This window comes from Maylandia zebra, linkage group LG20, assembly GCF_041146795.1.
Source record: "Maylandia zebra isolate NMK-2024a linkage group LG20, Mzebra_GT3a, whole genome shotgun sequence".
Classification (NCBI taxonomy): Eukaryota; Metazoa; Chordata; class Actinopteri; order Cichliformes; family Cichlidae; genus Maylandia; species Maylandia zebra.
In genome coordinates, this window is record NC_135186.1 from 1541991 (window position 1) to 1562852 (window position 20862).

The window sequence follows — 20862 nt, forward strand, 5'->3', positions numbered from 1 at the left end:
TTCTCTCTGTTAGCCCCTCAACTTCTGCCACCAAACACAAGATTGTCTTTGAAGCTAATGTTGTACAACATCTATTGTTTTCTAAAAAACAATAATGTTGAAATGAAATACTATCTGCCGAGCTATCTTATTCAACTGTACACTCTTTGAAGAGTTCCCCACCATTGCCTCTGTGAAAAAAACATTTAAGTTTGAAATGTTTTCTCGAAAATCCCCAGAAAGAAAAAAAGCACCACTTCATGATTCAGTTTTCAAACAGTTATTAGCGTTACTAGTATTAATATTTGTAATATTATTGACACTGCACCGGTGTTTCATCAGGAACAGTGAGTGACTGTACATTATCTTTTATTAATAATGAAACAGTTTAACTGAACGGGACCTGAATATGAAGGTAACAAAGAAAAGAAAAGAAGTATGCAGTCCAGATGCACAGCACAGCTTCCAGGATTGGCGAGACCTTAAGACAAACAAGGGAAATACCACGACTCTGCCCATTTTTGTCTTTGCCAGAATCACCTGAGGTCCTGTTGGGGGGAAAATGTCAAACGAAACTGTACATACATCTGGAAGCATCTTTTGTTTAGCCTGTTTACACATTGATGACAGGAACAGTCCAGTTACTCATCGCTGTTTGCACGATGTTTGCGATGTTGGAAGTAGCAGTGTTGCCAACTCCTCAGTAAGGAAAATCGCTATTGGCCTAAAAGTCGCTAGAAGTCGCTAAATGATGTCATCGCCTAATTTGCATAATTGGTCATGCTAATGTAATTGTAACCTATGTTGTTGGAGAGAGAAATAACATCGTGGAAGAGACATAAAGTGAGTAAAAAACGTCCTAAATGCATTTAGAGTTTATTTAGAACTACAAATTACATTTCTTTTAGCAATTATTGTTTTTTTTAATGTCACAATTCCAACCCTGCTCCTTTACCCGGGCTTGGACCGGCAAAAGTGACCCGAAACAGGCGCTCTGGGGGAGTTATTGTTTGTGTGTGTGTGTGTGTGTGTGTGTGTGGTTTTAAACTTTGTGGTCCACAAAACAACATAACAGTAAAAGAAGAACTGACTGCGTTACAGTCAGTGCGGGAGCCCTGCCCTGATAGCGGCCTGTGAGCGCTTTGGCACGGGCGAGGTGCCCACCGCAGCACCCGCTGCTTATTGAGAGTAAAGTCGTCATAAATAAGTCTCTAATAACGCCAGAAAAAGTCGCCAGATTTGTCGCTAGTCGCGTTTCAGAAAAAAAGTCGCTAAGGTGGCCTGAAAACTCGCTAAATATAGCGACAAAGTCGCTAAGTTGGCAACACTGGGAAGTAGTAAAGTTTGGGAAAAGAAAAACTACGGAAATCCCAGTTTAGAAGACAGGAAGGAGACTGTGCGCTCTGGAAGTGAAACCGACCCGTGAATGCATCATTGTGTGTGACAGTAACGTTAACGACAACGTAAGTTTTACATTATGTAACTTTAAAAAAAAAAAAGATGTTTGCTGACGTATTAATGGTGTCAGAAGCGACACAACAGCACCGGTAACTTTTGATGTCAACTACACACTAACAACCGCTAAACTGCGGTTTTAAACAGAGCCGAGGTTGTTGTACGTGGTTCAAGCCACCGATAACAGTACCTGTAAGTGCCTGTTTATTATTGTTTGTTATTATTGTTATTATTATTAGTAGTAATAGCATCAATACCAAAATAAAACTACTCCAAAACATATGATTCACTAAATACTACTTTAGACAAATCATGCAGTTATCTCGATTTCTCGTCCACATTCAATTCAATCGAATTAAATTCTGTTCAGTTTTATTTATATAGTGCAACAGTGCATCTTATATCATCTGTATCATGAAGAACTGACGATGTTCTGCAAGCAAAAGAGCAGTCCAAGTACTTTGTACTAGCAAGGTGTAACTAATGAAGTGGCCACCGAGTATACATGGCCTGGTGAAATTTAATCATTATAATCAGGCTCTAATAAACTGGATAAATCAAAAGACTGATATATACAAATGTTTTTTTAAAGATAGGTTATGGTTGTTATTCCCAGGTTTGATATGAACCGAGGTTTATTTTAGTTTGACATGACATAACGGGATTTTCTGTGTTATACAGACACCTTGTGGTGAGTAGGGTGAGTGAAGTCCTCGCTTACACAGGAACTGAAATGTGATGCATCTCGGTGCAAAACACCCAGCCTTACAGGAAGTCACCAGAGAGAGAAAGATTCATTCAACACGTAATAATTAAAACTGATGTGCTCGTTAAGGCTGTTTTGAATATTACATATAATGTAGTTACATGTGTGCTCTAAAAGGTGTTTTCAGTCAAAATGAAACTGTTAAGAAATTTCCTTTCTTGTTTTTCGAGAGCAACTTTCAGCTGAAGACAAAAGGAAGTCACAGTTTGTGGTTAGACGCTAGTTTCATATAAGTTTATAAAAAAAGTATAATTTAAATAACCTGCAGTTTCCGTTCATCCCCTCAAATCACGCCTCAGCTACAGTTTCCAAATGGCCTGCACCATAGTAAAAGGATAACTTTGATTTTAGGAATGCATTTGTTGATGTCGGTAGTTTTTTAAAATTATTTCTTTTGTTTAGTTTTTTTCTGCACAATGAAATATCCCAGCTACGACATGCTGGCTAAGTCATAGACGACTTTAGGTCTAAAATCGTCAAATTGAGCACAATATCGAGCTTTGTCAACAGTTTAGCATCTTGCACATTCTTTCAATTCCCTAAACCCTCCTTTTATTTCACACAAATCAGCAGTTCAACTTTGTATCAACAACAAACATCTGAGTGTGGTTCACCAACACATTTCCTGTTGCCTTAACAAAAAAAGGCAGTTGTCAGAGAGCGACAGGAAAGCTGCTGTCCTGAGGTGAGTTCAGAAATGAAGCTGTCACATACGCCCATTTATACTGCAACTGTGCTCTATTTCCTTTACTGAATGTCACAGCGAAGCAGATAAATGAGTCAACTGAGACACCCAGTCTCTACATGTGCTACACGTGCAGCTCAATGGAAAATGTGGCTGTTCAAGGTCTTCAGTGTAATATGTAAGTTTTTAAGCGTTTATGTTCAATTCTGTAGTTTATAAAGAATATTTTCACTTACATGCAAATCTTAATGCAACTGAACAATGTTTGGTTCTTTGACAGATGCGGTTGCTGTTTGTGCTTCTGAGGATAACGATGGTAGGAAAAACTGTCTTTCATGCCGAGAGCAGATTTTCACACATTTGAGCAGATTGCACTGTTTTAGAAGTTGAAGATGATTTTTGGAAAAAGATTTTTTAAAACATTTTCATGTTGAGCAAAAACACCAGATTCAGTACAGAAGTTAACTGTTAAGATCATAAAGTGTCTCTTAAACCAACATTTATGCACTGAATGCCTACATGGCTGAGTCTGAGTCGAGCAAGAGCAATGTTTAGGAAGTAGAACTTGGGTAAATTTAACAAGAGGAACATGAAGTACTTTATTGTCATGAGTCTGAAAGTTCCTACAACTAGATACACACACTTATAAACTCATGTGTCCGTATTACCTCACGCCAGCCTAATCTCAATAGTCTCCTGTCATCATGCCGTAGGTTTCACTTGACAGTATTGAGAGTGGATGTATTGTGTAATTGTTTTGTATGTAGGACACAAAGGATGTTTTCCTCCTTTTTCTACATGAGAAGTGTTTTTAAGTCATTGTTTTGTCAAACTAAAAGTTCTTAAAAGTTGTGAAAAATGTATTCATTTCAATCATTCATGTCTACTAAAAAAAGAATTAGGCATCGCAGTTTGAGATTGGAGCTCTGATTTAACTGTTACCAGTGTTTTTATGAAGTCTCACCTTTACATTGTGGATATGACTCAAACCTTGTTTTTTTAAAATCTAAACTTTGCTCTCCACATCTTTTCTCTTCTTCATCCAGCAACCACCTACAGTTATAGAGAAAGTGAATCGACAGCACCTCCTCCTTTTGGTGAGATTATGACCTCAGTTTTTTTGATCATATGTACTCGTCAAACGCCACTTGCACTGTGCCGCTAACATGTCGGGCTCGTTTTTGGCTTCAGAGCTACCTTAACTGGCATGCCGAGCATCATGCACAGCCTGCGCATTAGTGGGCAGCAGTACCTGCATGATGGATTTGTTTTATTTAACCACATCCGATAGGTGACGTATTTCACTGACATCTAGTCAGATCTGAATTCAGTGAACACTTCGTTGTGTTCAAGAATACAGCGCGAGTGTTTGAGCTTTGGCATGCCGTCCTGTTGAATAGATGGGTACAATTTATCAGTAAAGGAATGGGCAGGGCCAGCAACAACGGGCTACTTGAGTAAGCTTTTTAGGTGATGTCTGATTGATGCTGTAGAGTATCTAAAGACTTCCTACTGACCCATAAAACACCCCATTCAACGCAACAATTCTGAGGTTGTGTCATTACAGAAATCTAACCAATCAAAATGTTTTTTCCGGTCTTTAATTGTCAAGTTTTGGTAACTTTGGTTTCCTGTTCTTACCTGACACGATTAGCATCTGGTGTTTTTGTGCTCACATCTACTTCAGCTTTTACTGCGTTCTACATTCACAGATGCTCCTCTGTGTACTTCGTTTGTGATTATTCTTTTAGATTTACTGATATTTTTATATTACGTCTGTAGCCATCATTAGGGGGGTTTTGCTCAGATTCTGGATATACGAATGGAATCTAAACTCCCAGTTGTTTTTCTTTTAGGAGTGTAAACCCTCATTCATTCCCATTCTTTCACTTTTTTAAATCAATTTTCAGAGCCTCCGGTACCAGTTCTGGAGCGAACGTCCTCCTGGTCAGACGTCTTCTCTTCTGAGAAAGTAGTGCTAGAATGTAAAGCCACTAGCAGCTCGGAGCTGATCATCACATGGAAGAAAGATGGAAGCCCTCTAGGTTCTGGTCCAAATCTGTCTCCGTCCCCAGATAAGTCAGTGCTTACAATCACAGCGTCATCAACACAAGATTCTGGAAATTACACCTGTGTGGTTGAGGGCAAAAAGAAGCCCAGTCAAACTAAAGAAAGTGGACCTGTCGAAATTACAGTTTATGGTAAGGTTCGTTGCAATATTTGTGCTGTGTTTATAGAGAGAGTGTAGACTGCTGAAGCATGCCCTTTTCTTTCTGTGTCCTGAGCAGCAAGCACACCCAAGCTGTGTGTAACTTTGGATGCATGTATAGTACTTGGATGATGTACATAGCAATTTGGCTTTCTTACTGATACTCTTTTAACCTGCAGTTAAAAGTTCTCTTTTTTTGTGTTACAGACCCACCAACACCAGGTCTGCAGCTTCAGACTGCCTGGAAAGATGTGTTTGAAGGTGAGGCGGTGGAATTTCGCTGTCACGTTGTCAGCAGCACCCCTGGCTGGACGTTTACATGGCACAGAAATAAGCAGCAGCTCCAAAATAACCCAGTTGAGATCATTAATGGGAACGGATCATCATTAAAAATCAACCCGGTCCGTCAGACGCATAAAGGATCATATACCTGCAAAGCTCACCTTACATCTAGGGGAGTGAACTCTGGATTCAGCAGCGAGGTTATGATCCAAGTTAGCGGTGAGTTTTCTTGCATGTGCATGGCATTACTTTAACTTGCATTAACAGTTTAAGAAATAACAAAGTAATAAGAGTACGACAGGCTAACAGGGTGATTCTGTCACTGTGGACAGAGCCAAACAGTCTGTTTTGGCCCTCTGCGTTGCTTCATATATACCTCACAGACGAACATGAGATTCTTATCAGTTTTCTCAAACCTCACCACAACAGTAGGTGAACACAAGTAAAATTATTGTTGTAAATAAGCAGTTGGTATTGTGAATATGCAAAATGCTAATCTTGTGTATAAGCAGGTCATATTTTGCGTTGTCCATACTGTTATTAAAACCTCAAAACTTCTTTGTACTCCGTGAAACAGCATTTTGAGAGCATCTTCCTTCCGTTATTTTCTGCATCGTCTGTCGAAACAGGATGTTGTGGCGTAGCATGAAGCACAGAGGGATGCCTCAAAAGCCGTCAGGGTGTTAGAACATAGGTGGAGCTGTGAGGGAAAGAATAAGATCATTTGTGTAAAAGGACACATCCTGTTTTACACACTAAATAATAGAAATCATTGCTAGCTGCAACTGTAAAAGCATGCTATGTTAAATGGTTAATGCGTCTGCTTTCGTCAGAGATTCCAGTTCCAACTTCAACAGACACACTCAAGTGGGCACATGTGTTCCCCACCGAGAGTGTGAAGTTCAAGTGTGGGATGGGGCAGGGCGCCTGTGACTGGATGTATACATGGTAGAGAGATGGGACGCAGGTCCACGCTGATGGTACTGTGTCTTTAGATGTGAATGAGGCTCTGCTTCAGCTGGTCATATAGGAAAAAATGTGTAGTGGAAAAATCCAGAACAGGGCTGTCACCAGCCAAACCAGTTCTGAAGTTTCTCTCCCAGTGTGGTGAGTTTTAGAAATTTACACAACATCACAAACGCTTTTGTGTATTTTTACAAAGGAACTTTTTCAAGTTCAGGTATAAAACATATCAAATATTATATCAAAATACAAGAGTAATTGTTTGAGGCACGTCACAATGTCCACATTAAATACTGCATAATTTTTGATTGTCATGTTCATATCCCCTCAGCTGAGAAACCCACTCTCACACTGACACGAGATCCAGAATACGATGTGATGTTTGCTGGAGAAGCGGTCACCTTCAGCTGTGCCATCAGTGTCCAGTCTGCATGGACGTACCTGTGGTACAAAGATGGCAGTCAGCTTCCTGGATCATCAGACAAACTTAAAGTTCAAATTCGTGGAACAGCAGATCAGGGATCGTATACATGCAAAGCAACAAGAGGTCAAAATTCAGCCTTCAACACTGATTCAAGTGCAGCTAAACAACTTAAAGTGCAACGTAAGTTTCTATTGACTCTTCTTCAGAATATTTGTTTGTAGTCCAGCAGGTTTGTTCCTGCTTTCATTTCAGAACCTTTTTCATGAACACTTCAGTCGCTTCTGTCTAAAATTAAAAAGACACTACTTCCTCTTTGTCTGTTCAGAAAACAAGCCTAAGCCTACAATAACTCAACAGCCAGACGCTGAAAAGCTTTACGTTGGAGAAAACGTGTCCTTTGAATGCAAAGTTGAAAACTCAGATGGATGGAGCTATGACTGGTACAAAGATGAAGCATCAATTCCCAACAACAGCAACAGTTTAAAAATGGAAGGACTCGTTTTGTTAAACGGGGGAGTTTATAAGTGCAAGGCCAAAAGAGAGAAAACAGGATTCAACACAGAATTCAGTGACCAGCGGACCGTACAAATCTCTGGTGAGCTAAAGAAAGACACTTTGAAATCATGTGATTTGAGATACTTTGGGGTATTATTATGGGGAGAATCAAAACAGAAAATCTCTAATGATTTGTAAAATGATTAACAAGTCTCTTATATTTTATTTTTTAGAAATTCCTGTTCCAACTTTGAAGCTAGTAACCAAATGGCCAGATGTGTTCCCCACTGAGAGTGTAAATATGATCTGTGAGATGCAGACGGACAGCGCTGACTGGACATACGCGTTTTACAGAGATGGCACAAAGGTCCAGCATTATAATTCAGATAATCTTTCCATCACCTCTGCTTCAACCTCAGACGGGGGAAGCTACAGCTGCTCAGGAAAACTGAAGAGCAGGGACGTCTACAGCACCAAAGGTTCTCCACTAAATCTTCATGTCGATGGTGAGATTTGTTTTCTTCTTCTGATTTTTGACACGGTTCTTCATTGAAACTTGTCTTTTTCAGTTTTGCTGTGTTAGCTGTAATTTTAAAGTAAAGGTTTAAAATGTTGCAAATGTAAGGCTGTTTACTCTCCTGCTAACAGTTAGAGAATGACAGTGATAACTCATTTACAAATGTGCAAGGTATGTTTATATAAACTCTTCTTCAGAATATTTGTTTGTAGTCCAGCAGGTTTGTTTCTGCTTTCATTTATAAAAACTGTTCTGAAGTTTCTCTCACTGTGGTGAGTTTTAGAAATTTACACAACATCACAAATGCTTTTGTGTATTTTTACAAAGGAACTTTTTCAAGTTCAGGTATAAAACATATCAAATATTATATCAAAATACAAGAGTAATTGTTTGAGGCACGTCACAATGTCCACATTAAATACTGCATAATTTTTGATTGTCATGTTCATATCCCCTCAGCTGAGAAACCCACTCTCACACTGACACGAGATCCAGAATACGATGTGATGTTTGCTGGAGAAGCGGTCACCTTCAGCTGTGCCATCAGTGTCCAGTCTGAATGGACGTACCTGTGGTACATAAATGGCAGTAAGGTTACTGGATCATCAGACAAACTTAAAGTTCAAATTCGTGGAACAGCAGATCAGGGATCGTATACATGCAAAGCAACAAGAGGTCAAAATTCAGCCTTCATCATTGATTCAAGTGCAGCTAAACAACTTAAAGTGCAACGTAAGTTTCTATTGACTCTTCTTCAGAATATCTGTTTGTAGTCCAGCAGCTTTGTTCCTGCTTTCATTTCAGAACCTTTTTCATGAACACTTCAGTTGCTTCTGTCTAAAATTAAAAAAACACTACTTCTTCTTTGTCTGTTCAGAAAACAAGCCTAAGCCTACAATAACTCAACAGCCAGATGCTAAAAAGCTTTACGTTGGAGAAAACGTGTCCTTTGAATGCAAAGTTGAAAACTCAGATGGATGGAGCTATGACTGGTACAAAGATGAAGCATCAATTCCCAACAACAGCAACAGTTTAAAAATGAAAGGACTCGTTTTGTTAAACGGGGGAGTTTATAAGTGCAAGGCCAAAAGAGACAAAACAGGATTCAACACAGAATTCAGTGACCAGCGGACCGTACAAATCTCTGGTGAGCTAAAGAAAGACACTTTGAAATCATGTGATTTGAGATACTTTGGGGTATTATTATGGGGAGAATCAAAACAGAAAATCTCTAATGATTTGTAAAATGATTAACAAGTCTCTTATATTTTATTTTTTAGAAATTCCTGTTCCAACTTTGAAGCTAGTAACCAAATGGCCAGATGTGTTCCCCACTGAGAGTGTAAATATGAGCTGTGAGATGCAGAAGGACAGCGCTGACTGGACATACGCGTTTTACAGAGATGGCACAAAGGTCCAGCATTATAATTCAGATAAGGGCAGAAATCTTTCCATCACCTCTGCTTCAACCTCAGACGGGGGAAACTACAGCTGCTCAGGAAAACTGAAGAGCAGGGACGTCTACAGCACCAAAGGTTCTCCACTAAATCTTCATGTCTATGGTGAGATTTGTTTTCTTCTTCTGATTTTTGACACGGTTCTTCATTGAAACTTGTCTTTTTCAGTTTTGCTGTGTTAGCTGTAATTTTAAAGTAAAGGTTTAAAATGTTGCGAATGTAAGGCTGTTTACTCTCCTGCTAACAGTTAGACTGTGAGAGTGTTGACCCGTTTACAAATGCGATGTTCAGTATGAGATCACACCAGAGGGGGAAGGTTGGCTTGAAAATTAGAGAAGCCATAAAAACACAAACACCCATGTTAACCTCATTCAATGCAAAGGTGATAAAGTCTTCAGGAAGTCAGCGGTTAATTCACATGAAGTCTAGTAAAGTTATTATTGTATTTACACACTAAAAAGTACATTAAAAATGTTGTTGTGTTTACTGTAGCATCATAGGGATGGAGCAGCATCATCGTGTAACTCTGTAACTACCTCAAATAAAAAAGTTTTTTCATCATGGCAGAGAAGTGTTCTCGTTAAGAAAATGGATATTTAAAGCAGTGCAGACTAGTTAATGGTCGTCTTACCTTTAGATCAGGTACGCCGTCTGACTTGTATTTCAGTGCTCTTGTACAACTCTTATTGTTGATTCTTATCAACCCTCAGATGCAAAACCGACAGTCACACTGGAGCAGAATCCGGCACATAATTTGATGCACTCTGAGGACTCAGTGTCCCTTAACTGTCACGTTAATGTTTCCTCTGGATGGACGTATCTGTGGTACAAAGATGGCAGCAAGTTAGACTTATCTGGAAGCAAATACAACATCACTTCTGTGGCAACAAAAGACTCTGGTTCATATAAATGCAAAGTTAGCAGAGGAACAGAAAGGGTCTTCTATTCAAGCTACAGTAACAAAATAAAGCTCAACGTTGAAGGTACGTTTTTTGATTTCCTCCTTTCATTCTTCTGGTTTTGAATGTTCGTTATTCACTTCTTGGTTGCGTTTATTACAGAGCGCCCAAAGGCTTCTATAGTCCTGCTAACTGGCTGGTCAGACGTCTTCTCCACTGATAGCTTGAGTCTAAAATGTGAAGTAAAGGAGAGCACGCACAACTGGATGCATTACACATGGTAATATAACAATGTTCATAATTATTAGTGCCCTGTGTAGATTCTGCTCTTTAGGAAAATTCAGCAGTAATGCAGATTTTCAATAAACTGAATTTTAATAGGTTCAAAGAGGGGGAACGAATCGATTCATTCAATGTGACACATACAGTAACTCCCAGCAATGACCCCGACCAGAGTACTTACACCTGCTGTGCACATGCTGATGAGAGACCCTTATACTCAAAATCCAGTGACTCCTTCAAGACCAAGAACCTTCGTAAGTACAACTGAGCTCTGCTAGTTATGAATCTTCTCTCAAAATAATATTCTGTCATTAATCTTGTGCTTTGTTTTGTTTTAATGTTTAGTGTTAAAGAGGCGGGTGCTTCTTTCCATCTCTGGCTGCATCGTCTTTGGTATCGCTGCGGTCTTGATAGGATGCGTGGCCCTGAGAGTCTTCCGCAAACCAAGTATGCTTTCTTATCTTTTTGACTGTGCAAATTCTAAAACTCTGTAAGAACCAACATCATAACTTTTAGAATGAATGAAAGTGGGCAAACTGAAGAGTGAAATAAAAAACCTTTAGAAAAACGATTTGCACCTAAATCTGCAGCTGCATTTGGTTGGACAGGTGCAGAAATTTTATCTATTCAGCCTGCACTTTTACCCTCGCACTGCTCTCAAAGTGTCTTTCTTGGGCATCTCTCCCACTCGACATTATTAAACAGACTACGTACCAGTAAGTTAGTGAATCATTTTGTAGCTAAAGATAAACTATTATCTTAAAGGGTTAATGGAATCCAAAATCAGCACAGTATTAAGGTGACACCCAACTTATATAAATGTCCAAATCAATACAAGTATCACAAAAACTTGAGCTGTTAATTTTCACACAGATGGTCGTGATGACAAAATGGAAGAGGTCAACCTGTTTCCGACAATGGCCGAGCTAAAGATAACTGGTAAGTTAGCACCATGTCAGTGACGTGGTTTTGGTCGCCCTTTCCAAGTATGCTGTAGATAGAGGCCGCCACAAAAAACAAAAAAAAAAGAAAGGCTGGGAAACTACCGACTTGCACATAAAAGTTTAGGTGTGACTTCCTGTATTTAACTTCTTTATTCCTCTTACTGCAGATGTGCCGTGTCCACTGGTTGAGTACATCACTGATGCCTCTCTGAATGCACCAGCTAAAGGTAAAAATAAATAAATCTCGTAATGAGTGAGCACATAAGTCCTTTTTCGAAGAAGTCGTTATCATGATTGATTCATCTGCTGCTTTTGTAACTATGTAATATGAGGAAACTGAGAATACATCACTTCCTTGGGAGAAACAAAATACTTCCTTTAAATGTCATATTTTGCAGTAAGTCTGAAACTGAAAAGTAAGAAAATCGCTGTAAGCAAAGAAGATTTGATTGACATACTTAAATAAGCGCTCAGCTGTCGTAAAAGATGCTGATTCTTTTCTTTCTTAATCCGTCTGAACAGAAGAAGAGGAGGAGAATGGCACAGTCTGCAGTGAAACAACACCCTTACCAATAACCAAGCAGGAGGACCAAGGTAATAAAGTTTAAATCACAAATGCACTTTGCTAATGCGCTTATTTTTTTAATCTGCGGTGATGATGATGATGATCCTGTGTCAGCGTTTCTAAAACATAAAACACAATTTCTCTGTTTTTCCACAAACCTGGTCTTTAGCTGCAACGACTGACAACCAGGAAACAACAGAAACCAACGGTGGGCTGAGTTCTTTTCTAAAATGAATGACGAAGTCTTTGCATCAACAACAGGCCTATCAATGAGTCAGCAGACGTACTTCAGCTCTGTGAGGCTTTAATGGTCAGTGCACACCAGAAAACAACATCTTTGTGCGATCTAGTGATGTGGCAGTCACAGGACATCTGAAACTCAGCTGAAGATCATTACAATTGATGTGAAAGGTTTTCGTTTTAGACGTACTCTGTCATGGCCCGACAGCTGGAAACTCTTCAGGGCGAGATAGTTTTAAAAAACCAGCTACTGAAAAAAATAAACATATGATAAAATATGCATGAACAGATATTTTATACACACATTTCCAAACAGCACAAAACTGTTGAGGATTTATGCATCGTTTAATTCACATTGTTTGAATGAATTTGGATTTTAAGGCACTGTTAAATAGAAAAAACATTATTTATGAGCTGAACATCATTTATAACCACTGTTCATTTTGAGTTGCTGTATATATTTTACATGTACGATGACGTGGAGGAGAATTTATTCGTTGTTCTTCAGTTAGATCTTCAGTTCTCCGAGCAAGCAGCAGATGTCAGCAGATGTAACACAGGCTGTGGTGTTGTCCAAACTTTATTTTTACCGTAACGATGAATGTCACTTTTGTTCTTTGCTTCTTGCTTCGTTTTCTAACCACTTGGATGTTGATTAGTTGATGTATTTATGTAAAAATTCAAGCATTTTAAGTTTCCACATGAATTGTGTTAATAAAAAGTATAAAATGTTGCCAAGAGTGCATAAACTAACAACATTCTGCACCGTGTGACTGCAAGAAGCACGCATTCAGCCAGTGGGAATTTCACAAGTAGTGCGATTTGTGGATCAGTCGGTGGGGAGGTCCGTGCATCTGTAGCAGTGACAAGAAAGAGGACAGAATCCACATGGAAAACCAAGTTACCATCTATAAATAAACCTGTGATGAACCAAAAACAGCATGGTGGCTCACTGCATGCACAACACACACACTGACTCACATCTACTTGAGGATATCTGCCAGTTTTTCCATATAGTAGTTGTAGTTCTCCTGACAATCCTCCCAGGGTGTAAAGCTCTGATCCTCCTTCTCCACGTACGTTTCCCACACATGCAGGAAGTCAGACGGCTTCATCATTCGCAGTTTGCAGCCGGCTCTCACCAGGCCCTTAAGCCCTTCAACTATCTCTGGCTCCTCCCACTCGAAGAGACGGGAACAGAATATACAAAGACGCATCTTTTTGCGCTGCTGGAGGATGCTGGCCAACTTGGCTGCACAGGCCACACAGGGACTAGATGATACATACCATGTGACATCACACTCTAGAGAGGCATTAGGGAGCACCTACAGATGTGGGAGTCGAGGTTTGAGTCTAGTTTGTATTATGAAGTTAGAAATGAGAAAACTAGAGTTCACATTTGGGCACAATGGCATTACCTGTTCAAAGAAGGCCACCTCAGCGTGAGCGGTGGCATGTTCGTCCTCCATGTAACCTTTCAGAGGCTCTGCGCTGCCTCCTGCTGTATCCACTCTGAAACACAGGAGGGTTTTGTTCCTCCCTGATGAGTACTCCACATTCCTGAACTGAAACTTGAAGTAGAATGGGCTCATCTGTTCCCTGGTAGAGTAAAAGTGTGAGTTTTAACAAAGACGCCCTTTTGCCTTGTGAGTGAATCTAAAAGGAAGTGGTTTACTGGCAGAAACTGCTCTCATTATCAGGGTCAAAAGGTTTGTCCTCTGTCACCTCTCATTGTGGTTCATGACAGTGCAATGTGAGAAAAAGTCACAAATGACTTTCCAGGTGGGCAGACGTGCACTTGCTTGCCTAAGCATGGGTTGCTCATTTTGTGATGATCCAAACTAAAGTAATAAATAAAATGAAAAATAAAGAGCCAACGACTGAACGTTATGGCCTAAAGAACCTATACCAGCCAACTCCACCTGCCCGGACTTAATAATCTACTGTTCTACTGCACAAGGAGAGCCAGATGGATCACACAAAATAGATCTCATATAATGTTGATGGCGCTTTGCTTTGACAGCACATAGTCATAGGACAGATACGGGAAACAGATGCTAGGCAGGGGGATATATCTGGGGCCGGCTTCAGTGTTCACTTCGTGACTCATCCCTATTCTTACCACTACGCTAATAACAGCATGTGCAAGTCACCAGTTTCCTGTCTCATTGAAATCAAGTAAAGAACATGCACTTTAGAACAATATGACTTATACATAGAAAGGACTTCATCTATAAGATAAAACATGCTTGTGTTAAAGACTAAAACAGGTTAGTGGGACACACTGTTTTGAACTCCTTTATGGCATACGCAGTAAATTTTACCCACCCTGTGACGATCTCAAACGGAGGCAGTTCTATAGGCTGAAACTCCCCATTTTCATCACTGCTTTTTGCGTCTGCGCCTGCTGCCCCCTCACTTTCCCCATTCCTCTTCTCTTCATCTGTCTTTGGCTGCTCAGGGACCTTCTCTGGTTTCTTCTGGGGGTTTTCTGGCTTTTTTGCCGTATTCTCGTTCACCTTTTCCTTTTCTTTGTCCTTCTCACTATTCGTTTTGCTTTCCGCCTTCTTTTCTTTCCTCTTGACGCTGAACCGGCTGTTTCTGTCCGCCATGATTCTGTGCAAGTAGGTGACGGTGTCGGATGAAGAGCAGGGGTGAAAAGGAGAGAGAGAGACAGATGGGGAGGGGTGGAGGGTATAAGTGGAGTCATGACCCTAGTGCATTACAGAAATAGCACCTATTGTGTGCTAAGGTTGGAGTCAAAACATGTGCATATCTGACCAGGGTAGGGGGTAGGTGGCTCAGTTAACTAAGTCCCCTGCCTACAGTGGCCTGGCTATTAAAAGGCCAAATGACCAAACATGACTGACTGCCAGTGTGTGCGTGTGGTGAAAGGGACAAGACGAGCCTTAAATTTCTTCCATAATTTAGGCAATGTCCAAAAAATGAAAGACAAACCAAACAGCGTGCACAAATGTGCCGCCTCAAGCACGAGTGCTTTTCAATCCATCAGGCTTTCTAACTGTCAGCAGGCCAGCAACAGGCAGGTTATTAATAACACTGCTTGGCTGAGTGTGCGTGTCTGTGTGTACGGGGTAACCAGGGCTTTCAAGATACTAAACACCGCTTCTGTTTGTGCCAACTCCGATGTCCTGCAGCCCATTAGGCATTAGGAAGGCCAGCTAAAGGGCACCTCAAATAGGAGAGTATTTGGAGCAGAGCAGCACAAGCAAATGCAAACTCAGTGTGTAAAAGAGGGTTTGTCTCTGTGCTGTGAATAAGAGTGCGAGAGTGTGCAGTGGCCTAGTGTGCATGTGCCCGTGAACAATCAATCTATGAAATCACCCTGCATCAATATGGTGCTTTGCTGAGGCCATCGTGCAGGGGAGAGGGAAGAATTGGTTTTGTAAGGGTGTGAGCATTTTGTGTGTCTGTGTGCGGATGGAAAATGTCCTTCTGCACTGCAGATGTAATAACTTGAGGTATAAGGACCAGGGAGGGAGTGAGGGGGCAGTTCAATTACAATTTCCTCCCCCTCCCCCGGTCTCACTGTCTGCCAAGTAATTCATTTCAGAGGCAATTACCAACAGGGCTGCATCCCAGCCCAGTCGTCTAACTCAAATGGATGAGCTGTCACAGCTGGGGAGGGGCAGGTGGGTGCCTCAAGCTGCTCCACATATACTAACAAAGAACAACAACAACACACCCATGGAAAGCTGGGAAAACACGCGCTTCAAAGATGAACACAGTGGCACGTCCACACAGATATCTAGTTCCATATCTAAATCCAGAGACGTCCTGGGGTGATAACCATTAAGATCACAGCAATCTTTGATAATTATGATCTATGAGGGGGATCTCTTTGTATCGCCCACAGATTAGCACATTGATTTTCAAAAACAAAAACTGTTACACTGGGTTTTTTTCTCTTTTTTTTGCAGGTAATAATAATAAATAGATGTAAGCCTTGTGAGAGCACTATCAGGGGTTCATCTTTAGACTGACTGATACTGTTGTTTATGGTCACTTTATTGATCATAGCTCCTTAATTGAGGCACTGAAACGCTTCATCCCTTTAATGTGGTATTATAGAACAAATGTACAGTAGCTGCATGCAGTCCTGACATTTATTTCTCAGGTCTTTAGAAATAAGATTTTGTGAGGCTTGTTGCCTGTGATAAGGGAAGAGGGAGGGGGTGCAGGATGTGACTGCTGCCTGCCTGCTGACTCAAATTTAACTGTAATGGAATTATTGCAATTACCCAGCCTCCCTGCAGGCCCAGCCCAGAGTAAGAAAGCAAAAAAAGGCTAACACACACTACTTTATTCCCTGTTTTCCTTCGTAAGGATGCTCTGCAAAATTATTTCAAAATATCTATGTGAAGTTCAACAAAGAAAAATCTTTGTCGTGGCACAAACAGTCATTCCTTGCTAGTCTTCTGTGACAGACACAGGGTCAAACCCATTTCACTTCCTCAAAGTTCACATGAAATTGAAAAAAGGAGGGTGGGGGGTGCTGATAATAAAAATGAAATGAAATTCACCTCTCCTCTGAAGGATTGACAGAGGACGATATAAATAAGGGTCAAAATGATACACATGAAGCACAATCCATGTCTTCTTCAAAATAAATACGAAGAATTTTGGCTTACGAAAGACCTTCTGGAACAAATTCATTTCGTAAGTCGGGGGTCCACCGTATATAACAAACAGCGTGTCACATGAGGACATGTGCATTCACTGACATCTGCAAACTGCACACACCCGCAGCGTTAAAGTAAGTGAAACTAATTTATTATCATCTCCCAGTGATGAGGCACACACACACACACATAGTTAAAACAAAGATTGAACCCCGCATTAACATACTGTTGAGCAGTTGATGACTTCCTTTAAAAATCGAAATAATGAATCACAACCTAAAGCTAAAAAAAACACGAGTTGCTACAGTGTGCAAAACTTGACTAGCTGGTTATTGTTGGTTTGTCAGTGTTGACTGATGGATACATGAGAAAGAGGGAGATCTGTGGTTGTCTGGAGACCCTGATCAGGCAAAATAATGTCAAAGTAAATGCTTTAGTATGGATCTGCTTCCAGCAAACTCAGTCCACAGCATGTGGTGCGATAGTCTGTAGGCTACGAGGGGAAGCAGACAGCCATCCACGCCCGCTGTAGCCGGGAAAACCGATCTCGAGGATTAAAATGAGCTGCAGCTCTGAAATTCTTCTTGGTGATTCGTTCTATCTGATATGAAATCATGTGCAGTATGAGGATTATGTTATGGTGCTAGCTCAGGTTCCCTTAGAATGGTATGGAGGTTAGAATCCAAGAAGTTACTTTACTGCAAGTGTAAAGAGCTCTAAGTCCATAATAATCTGTAGTTGGCTTTGAGGTAGATGAGCGTCTCCAGGTTCTTTGGTAAGACACAGCCTCTCTCTGGCAGCAGGAAGCGTCCAGCTGTAGTGAAAATGCTCTCCACCACAGTACCACAAACAGGTATGGTAAAAGCTCTCTTGGCCACCTGGGCAAGCAGAGGGAAGTCAATAGCTTTACGTCGCCAGTAATGCAAAGCCTCCTCGTCTGTGGGTTCCTCACGTAGGTAGATAGCCAATTCCTGTTCTAGGCTCTTGGCCTGTGTCGTGGGTCTCTGCTTGATGAAAGAGAACAACTTGCAGGGCCGAGAAAGTGAGGAGATCGGTGATGGAGCTGGGGCAGGAGGAGTGTGGGACTGTGGATGAAGGTCTGTGTTGAGATTTACGGGGCTGGAGGCTGTGGAGTGTTTGGATACCTCCTCTATGATAACTTGTCTGTGCCAGTCAGGGTTACTGCTCCAAGTAAGTTTGAACTGGGGGTCCAGGGTGGTGGCAGTGATGTAGAGGGGGTTCTCCAGGATAGGCGCAAGGAGACGCTCTACAGCCTGGCTGAGGCCCACAACCAGGGAGGGGCAGTGGGGGGTGGACGTCTCGGACAGATGCTTGCGGAGGCCGAGAACACAAGGCAGAGCGAGACTGATAGACACATGTCTGTCCGTCTGTGCGTCTGCTTGTCTGTCTCCGTGCACCATATCCCAGGCCTCAGTGAAGGGCTCCAGAGTGTCCGTGAACTCCCTCAGCAGGGCTCTCTCTGTACCACCCAGCCCCAGTTCCCCTGGACCGCTCATCTCCTCCAGGAAATCCACAGAGTCCAGCAGCCGCCGAAGGACCTTTATCAAAGCAGACAAATACATAAAGATTATTAACGATGCCAACCAAGACTGTGGTCATATCTCAGTGTCATAATGTAAACCTTGAATTAATGGTATTATGCATTTATTTTGCTAGCCACACTTTCTTTGTGCACCTTCTGCTTAACATACTGCTCATGTTAAATGTTTGAAGCTGATGCAATCTGTTTATTTGGTGATATTACTAATATGTAACCCTAACGTTAACTTGCCTTAAGCTGAGCAGCCCAGTCTTGTGCTGCCTCTGGGAAATTTCCTTGTCCCCCCATCATCAACCCTGGACCATCGAACACTTGGCTGAGCTTCTCAGGTGGGACGGCAGAGGTAATGTAGTTGTAGAAACAGGCTGCCTTTGCCAGTGTGGACGAGAGCTGTGGACAAGAGCGCAGCCCTTCCCTGACACACTGTTCAAGAGAGCGAGAGAAACAGTCCACCCGAGAAACGCCCAAACCCTGCTCCCATGTGTATTCCCATTCTCCTTCTTCTCCAGCGTCGCCGTGGCCATTCCTGATCTCTTCTCGCTCCACATTGTTACTACCGTCCACCTCTTCTTCATCATTTCCATCTTGGCCGTTACCGAGAGGAGGTGAAAGCAGAAAACCGGGAAGGCAGCATGGCTTTCCGCTTGTTCTCGTCGGCAGGAGAGGGTCTGCCACAACACGAAATGCTCTGCCTGACACGCCATGAGAGTGACATACTTCATCAAATTCGGAAAGTATGCGATTCCCAGAGCTGCCACCAGTCAGTGGAAGGCACGCCAGGAGAGCTGAGCGCATTTGCCACTCAGATGTAAGAAAATGGCAGGTGACACCAAGGTACCTATAGAGAGAGAGAAGTGGAGTCTTCAGTAAAGGGATTCAAACCAAGTTCCCATTTTGTAGTTTCTGGCTTGTTTTACCTCCTTACCCTGAAGTGACTCCAGATAATCCTCCCCAGAGATCCAGGCTGAGGCTAAGGGCGTGTGCTGAGGCCAAGGCCTGACGGGTGGCCAGCTGGGCCTGGTAGGCGTAGGCTGGAAGAAGTTGGCTTTGGATGTAATGCTGGGGCTCAGGGGTGTAACGTGGCTCCAGGAGCTGAAGCAACTCTCTGAAGCCTTGATTTTCCACTATGGACACTGGCTGGAGATCACGCACGATCATCTTAGCTATAGCCTCAGAAATCAGAACCTGTAGTTTAAAAAGAAACACCACAAATTGCACTTTTTAAAAATAGCTAATGATTCTACTGCAATGTCTCAATAAATCATCTGTTACATTTGCAACATTGCAAGCTCCAGCGCTAACGGGCTACAACACACCTGACGTGGATCATGTCTGTCAAATTTGGTCACCCCTCCTCCAGAGCCTCCTCCTACTCCTCCCTCAAGAGTTCCCATTCCTCCAACAACTCCACTTGCTACTCCTCCACCTCCTCCTCCCACTCCAGCACTAATAGGGAGTGTGTAGCGGGTATTCCCTCCATTGGCGTTGAAACTGTGCAGGGAAGCAGAGGAGTAGCCCTCTCTCTTCATATCCTTCCTTTTGACAAAGTCATCATACATAGCCTGGTGCTTACGCTGAATGGAGAGAGACAGAGGAGCATGAGGTTGTTGTAGTTCATTTCTATACCTCTACACAGCATGCTGAGTACATTTCTGCAGGAGATGATAAGGTATAGGTAACCCCCATCCCTCCCCTCCACTCTGTTTCCCCTTGCAGAGAAGCAACAGACTGCCTGTACAGTCAGGTTTTTACAGCTAATCCTCCAGAGCTGTCGTAGAGCCAGCTGCTTCTGCTGCTCCTGACAAGAACAAGATGAGCCAGATGTTAACAGCCACATGCACAATTTTATTCGGAAACCGTTACCTTAAGGTGCGTTACGAAGTTGGACGTGACGCTCCGTTTCGCCTGGATCCTGGTGCCACAAGCCTTACAGTTGGACTCGATTTTCCCATTTTCCCCTTCGAACACAATGTTAAAGTAATCCAGAATAGAGACCTTGGAAACTGACGCCATTGGAGCAGACAGTTCCTCCGCTCCGGAGTGAAATCAACTTGCAATCAAGGGCAATCTGAGTCCGAGGTATCAATCTCACCTCGTCTCTGATCATGAGCGCAGGCCTGAGTGTTTACTTCTCAGTCCCTTATCACACATCACAAATGTTGCTCCCAGTTGCGCAGACAAAAGAAAAATTGTATTTCGAGCAGGAGTTGCGTCGCTCGCACGTCCAAAATCGGACACGATCAGGCTGCACAGTCTGCTGCGGATGTCTGGACACATCAATAATAACACTGAGGCCACATCCGTTGTTTCTGCGCTCCCATCCGTCGTTCGGACGCAAAGCGCTGCGTTTCACGGAGGCATATAGGGAGTATTATAATTGGACCAGGAAGTACACACAATAAACGGGACTTTCGGTTCCCATTTCGGTAGTTCCCGGTAATGTTCGGCTGTCCCCAGTGAAACTGCTGGCGTCGGAGGGTGGTGGCGCTCGGTCAA

The 20862-nt window shown here is 42.1% G+C and overlaps 3 protein-coding genes across 5 annotated transcripts; 1 reads left to right on the plus strand and 2 right to left on the minus strand.

Moving 5' to 3' along the window:
* The first annotated feature begins 1282 nt into the window (after window positions 1–1282).
* Window positions 1283–12895, plus strand: LOC101478140 (cell adhesion molecule CEACAM5). Of its 3 annotated transcripts, none has more exons than XM_004558829.4 (20): window positions 1283–1442; window positions 2964–3063; window positions 3166–3201; window positions 3932–3982; window positions 4796–5086; window positions 5302–5595; window positions 6671–6943; window positions 7089–7358; window positions 7492–7764; window positions 8235–8507; window positions 8653–8922; window positions 9056–9337; window positions 9943–10215; window positions 10294–10411; window positions 10513–10667; window positions 10759–10860; window positions 11287–11352; window positions 11525–11584; window positions 11880–11951; window positions 12092–12895. In XM_004558829.4, exons 2-20 carry the CDS (start codon window positions 2976–2978, stop codon window positions 12154–12156), a joined length of 3312 nt encoding a protein of 1103 aa, XP_004558886.4. In that variant the 5' UTR covers window positions 1283–1442; window positions 2964–2975; the 3' UTR covers window positions 12157–12895. The 3 variants fall into 3 exon arrangements, with proteins under 3 accessions (XP_004558886.4, XP_076734865.1, XP_004558885.4); XM_004558828.6 differs by lacking the exon at window positions 1283–1442 and adding an exon at window positions 2778–2885; XM_076878750.1 differs by lacking the exons at window positions 1283–1442; window positions 7089–7358; window positions 7492–7764 and having other exon boundaries at window positions 2373–3063.
* On the minus strand, window positions 12210–16067 carry apobec2b (apolipoprotein B mRNA editing enzyme, catalytic polypeptide-like 2b). Its single transcript, XM_004558830.4, has 4 exons — window positions 14491–16067; window positions 13581–13761; window positions 13144–13487; window positions 12210–13016 (listed from the first exon to the last, which is right to left on the minus strand). Exons 1-3 carry the CDS (start codon window positions 14772–14774, stop codon window positions 13146–13148), a joined length of 807 nt encoding a protein of 268 aa, XP_004558887.1. The 5' UTR covers window positions 14775–16067; the 3' UTR covers window positions 12210–13016; window positions 13144–13145.
* Window positions 16068–16822: 755 nt separating this feature from the next.
* Window positions 16823–20857, minus strand: si:dkey-109j17.5 (zinc finger BED domain-containing protein 4). Its single transcript, XM_004558826.6, has 5 exons — window positions 20230–20857; window positions 19683–19940; window positions 19292–19551; window positions 18598–19204; window positions 16823–18364 (listed from the first exon to the last, which is right to left on the minus strand). The coding sequence occupies exons 1-5, from the start codon at window positions 20377–20379 to the stop codon at window positions 17522–17524; spliced, it is 2118 nt and encodes a 705-aa protein (XP_004558883.3). The 5' UTR covers window positions 20380–20857; the 3' UTR covers window positions 16823–17521.
* Between the last annotated feature and the right edge of the window lie 5 nt (window positions 20858–20862).

Coding starts and splice junctions, on each gene's coding strand:
- LOC101478140 (XM_004558829.4), top strand. CDS start 2,976: ATGAGTCAACTGAGACACCCAGTCTCTACATGTGCTACACGTGCAGCT. Junction 6,944..7,088: donor TAAACAACTTAAAGTGCAAC/GTAAGTTTCTAT, acceptor TTGTCTGTTCAG/AAAACAAGCCTAAGCCTACA. Junction 10,216..10,293: donor AATAAAGCTCAACGTTGAAG/GTACGTTTTTTG, acceptor CGTTTATTACAG/AGCGCCCAAAGGCTTCTATA.
- apobec2b (XM_004558830.4), bottom strand. CDS start 14,774: ATGGCGGACAGAAACAGCCGGTTCAGCGTCAAGAGGAAAGAAAAGAAG. Junction 13,762..14,490: donor CCGTTTGAGATCGTCACAGG/GTGGGTAAAATT, acceptor TTACTCTACCAG/GGAACAGATGAGCCCATTCT. Junction 13,488..13,580: donor AGGTGGCCTTCTTTGAACAG/GTAATGCCATTG, acceptor CCACATCTGTAG/GTGCTCCCTAATGCCTCTCT.
- si:dkey-109j17.5 (XM_004558826.6), bottom strand. CDS start 20,379: ATGGCGTCAGTTTCCAAGGTCTCTATTCTGGATTACTTTAACATTGTG. Junction 19,552..19,682: donor ACAGACATGATCCACGTCAG/GTGTGTTGTAGC, acceptor TTTAAACTACAG/GTTCTGATTTCTGAGGCTAT. Junction 18,365..18,597: donor ACTGGGCTGCTCAGCTTAAG/GCAAGTTAACGT, acceptor GCTTTGATAAAG/GTCCTTCGGCGGCTGCTGGA.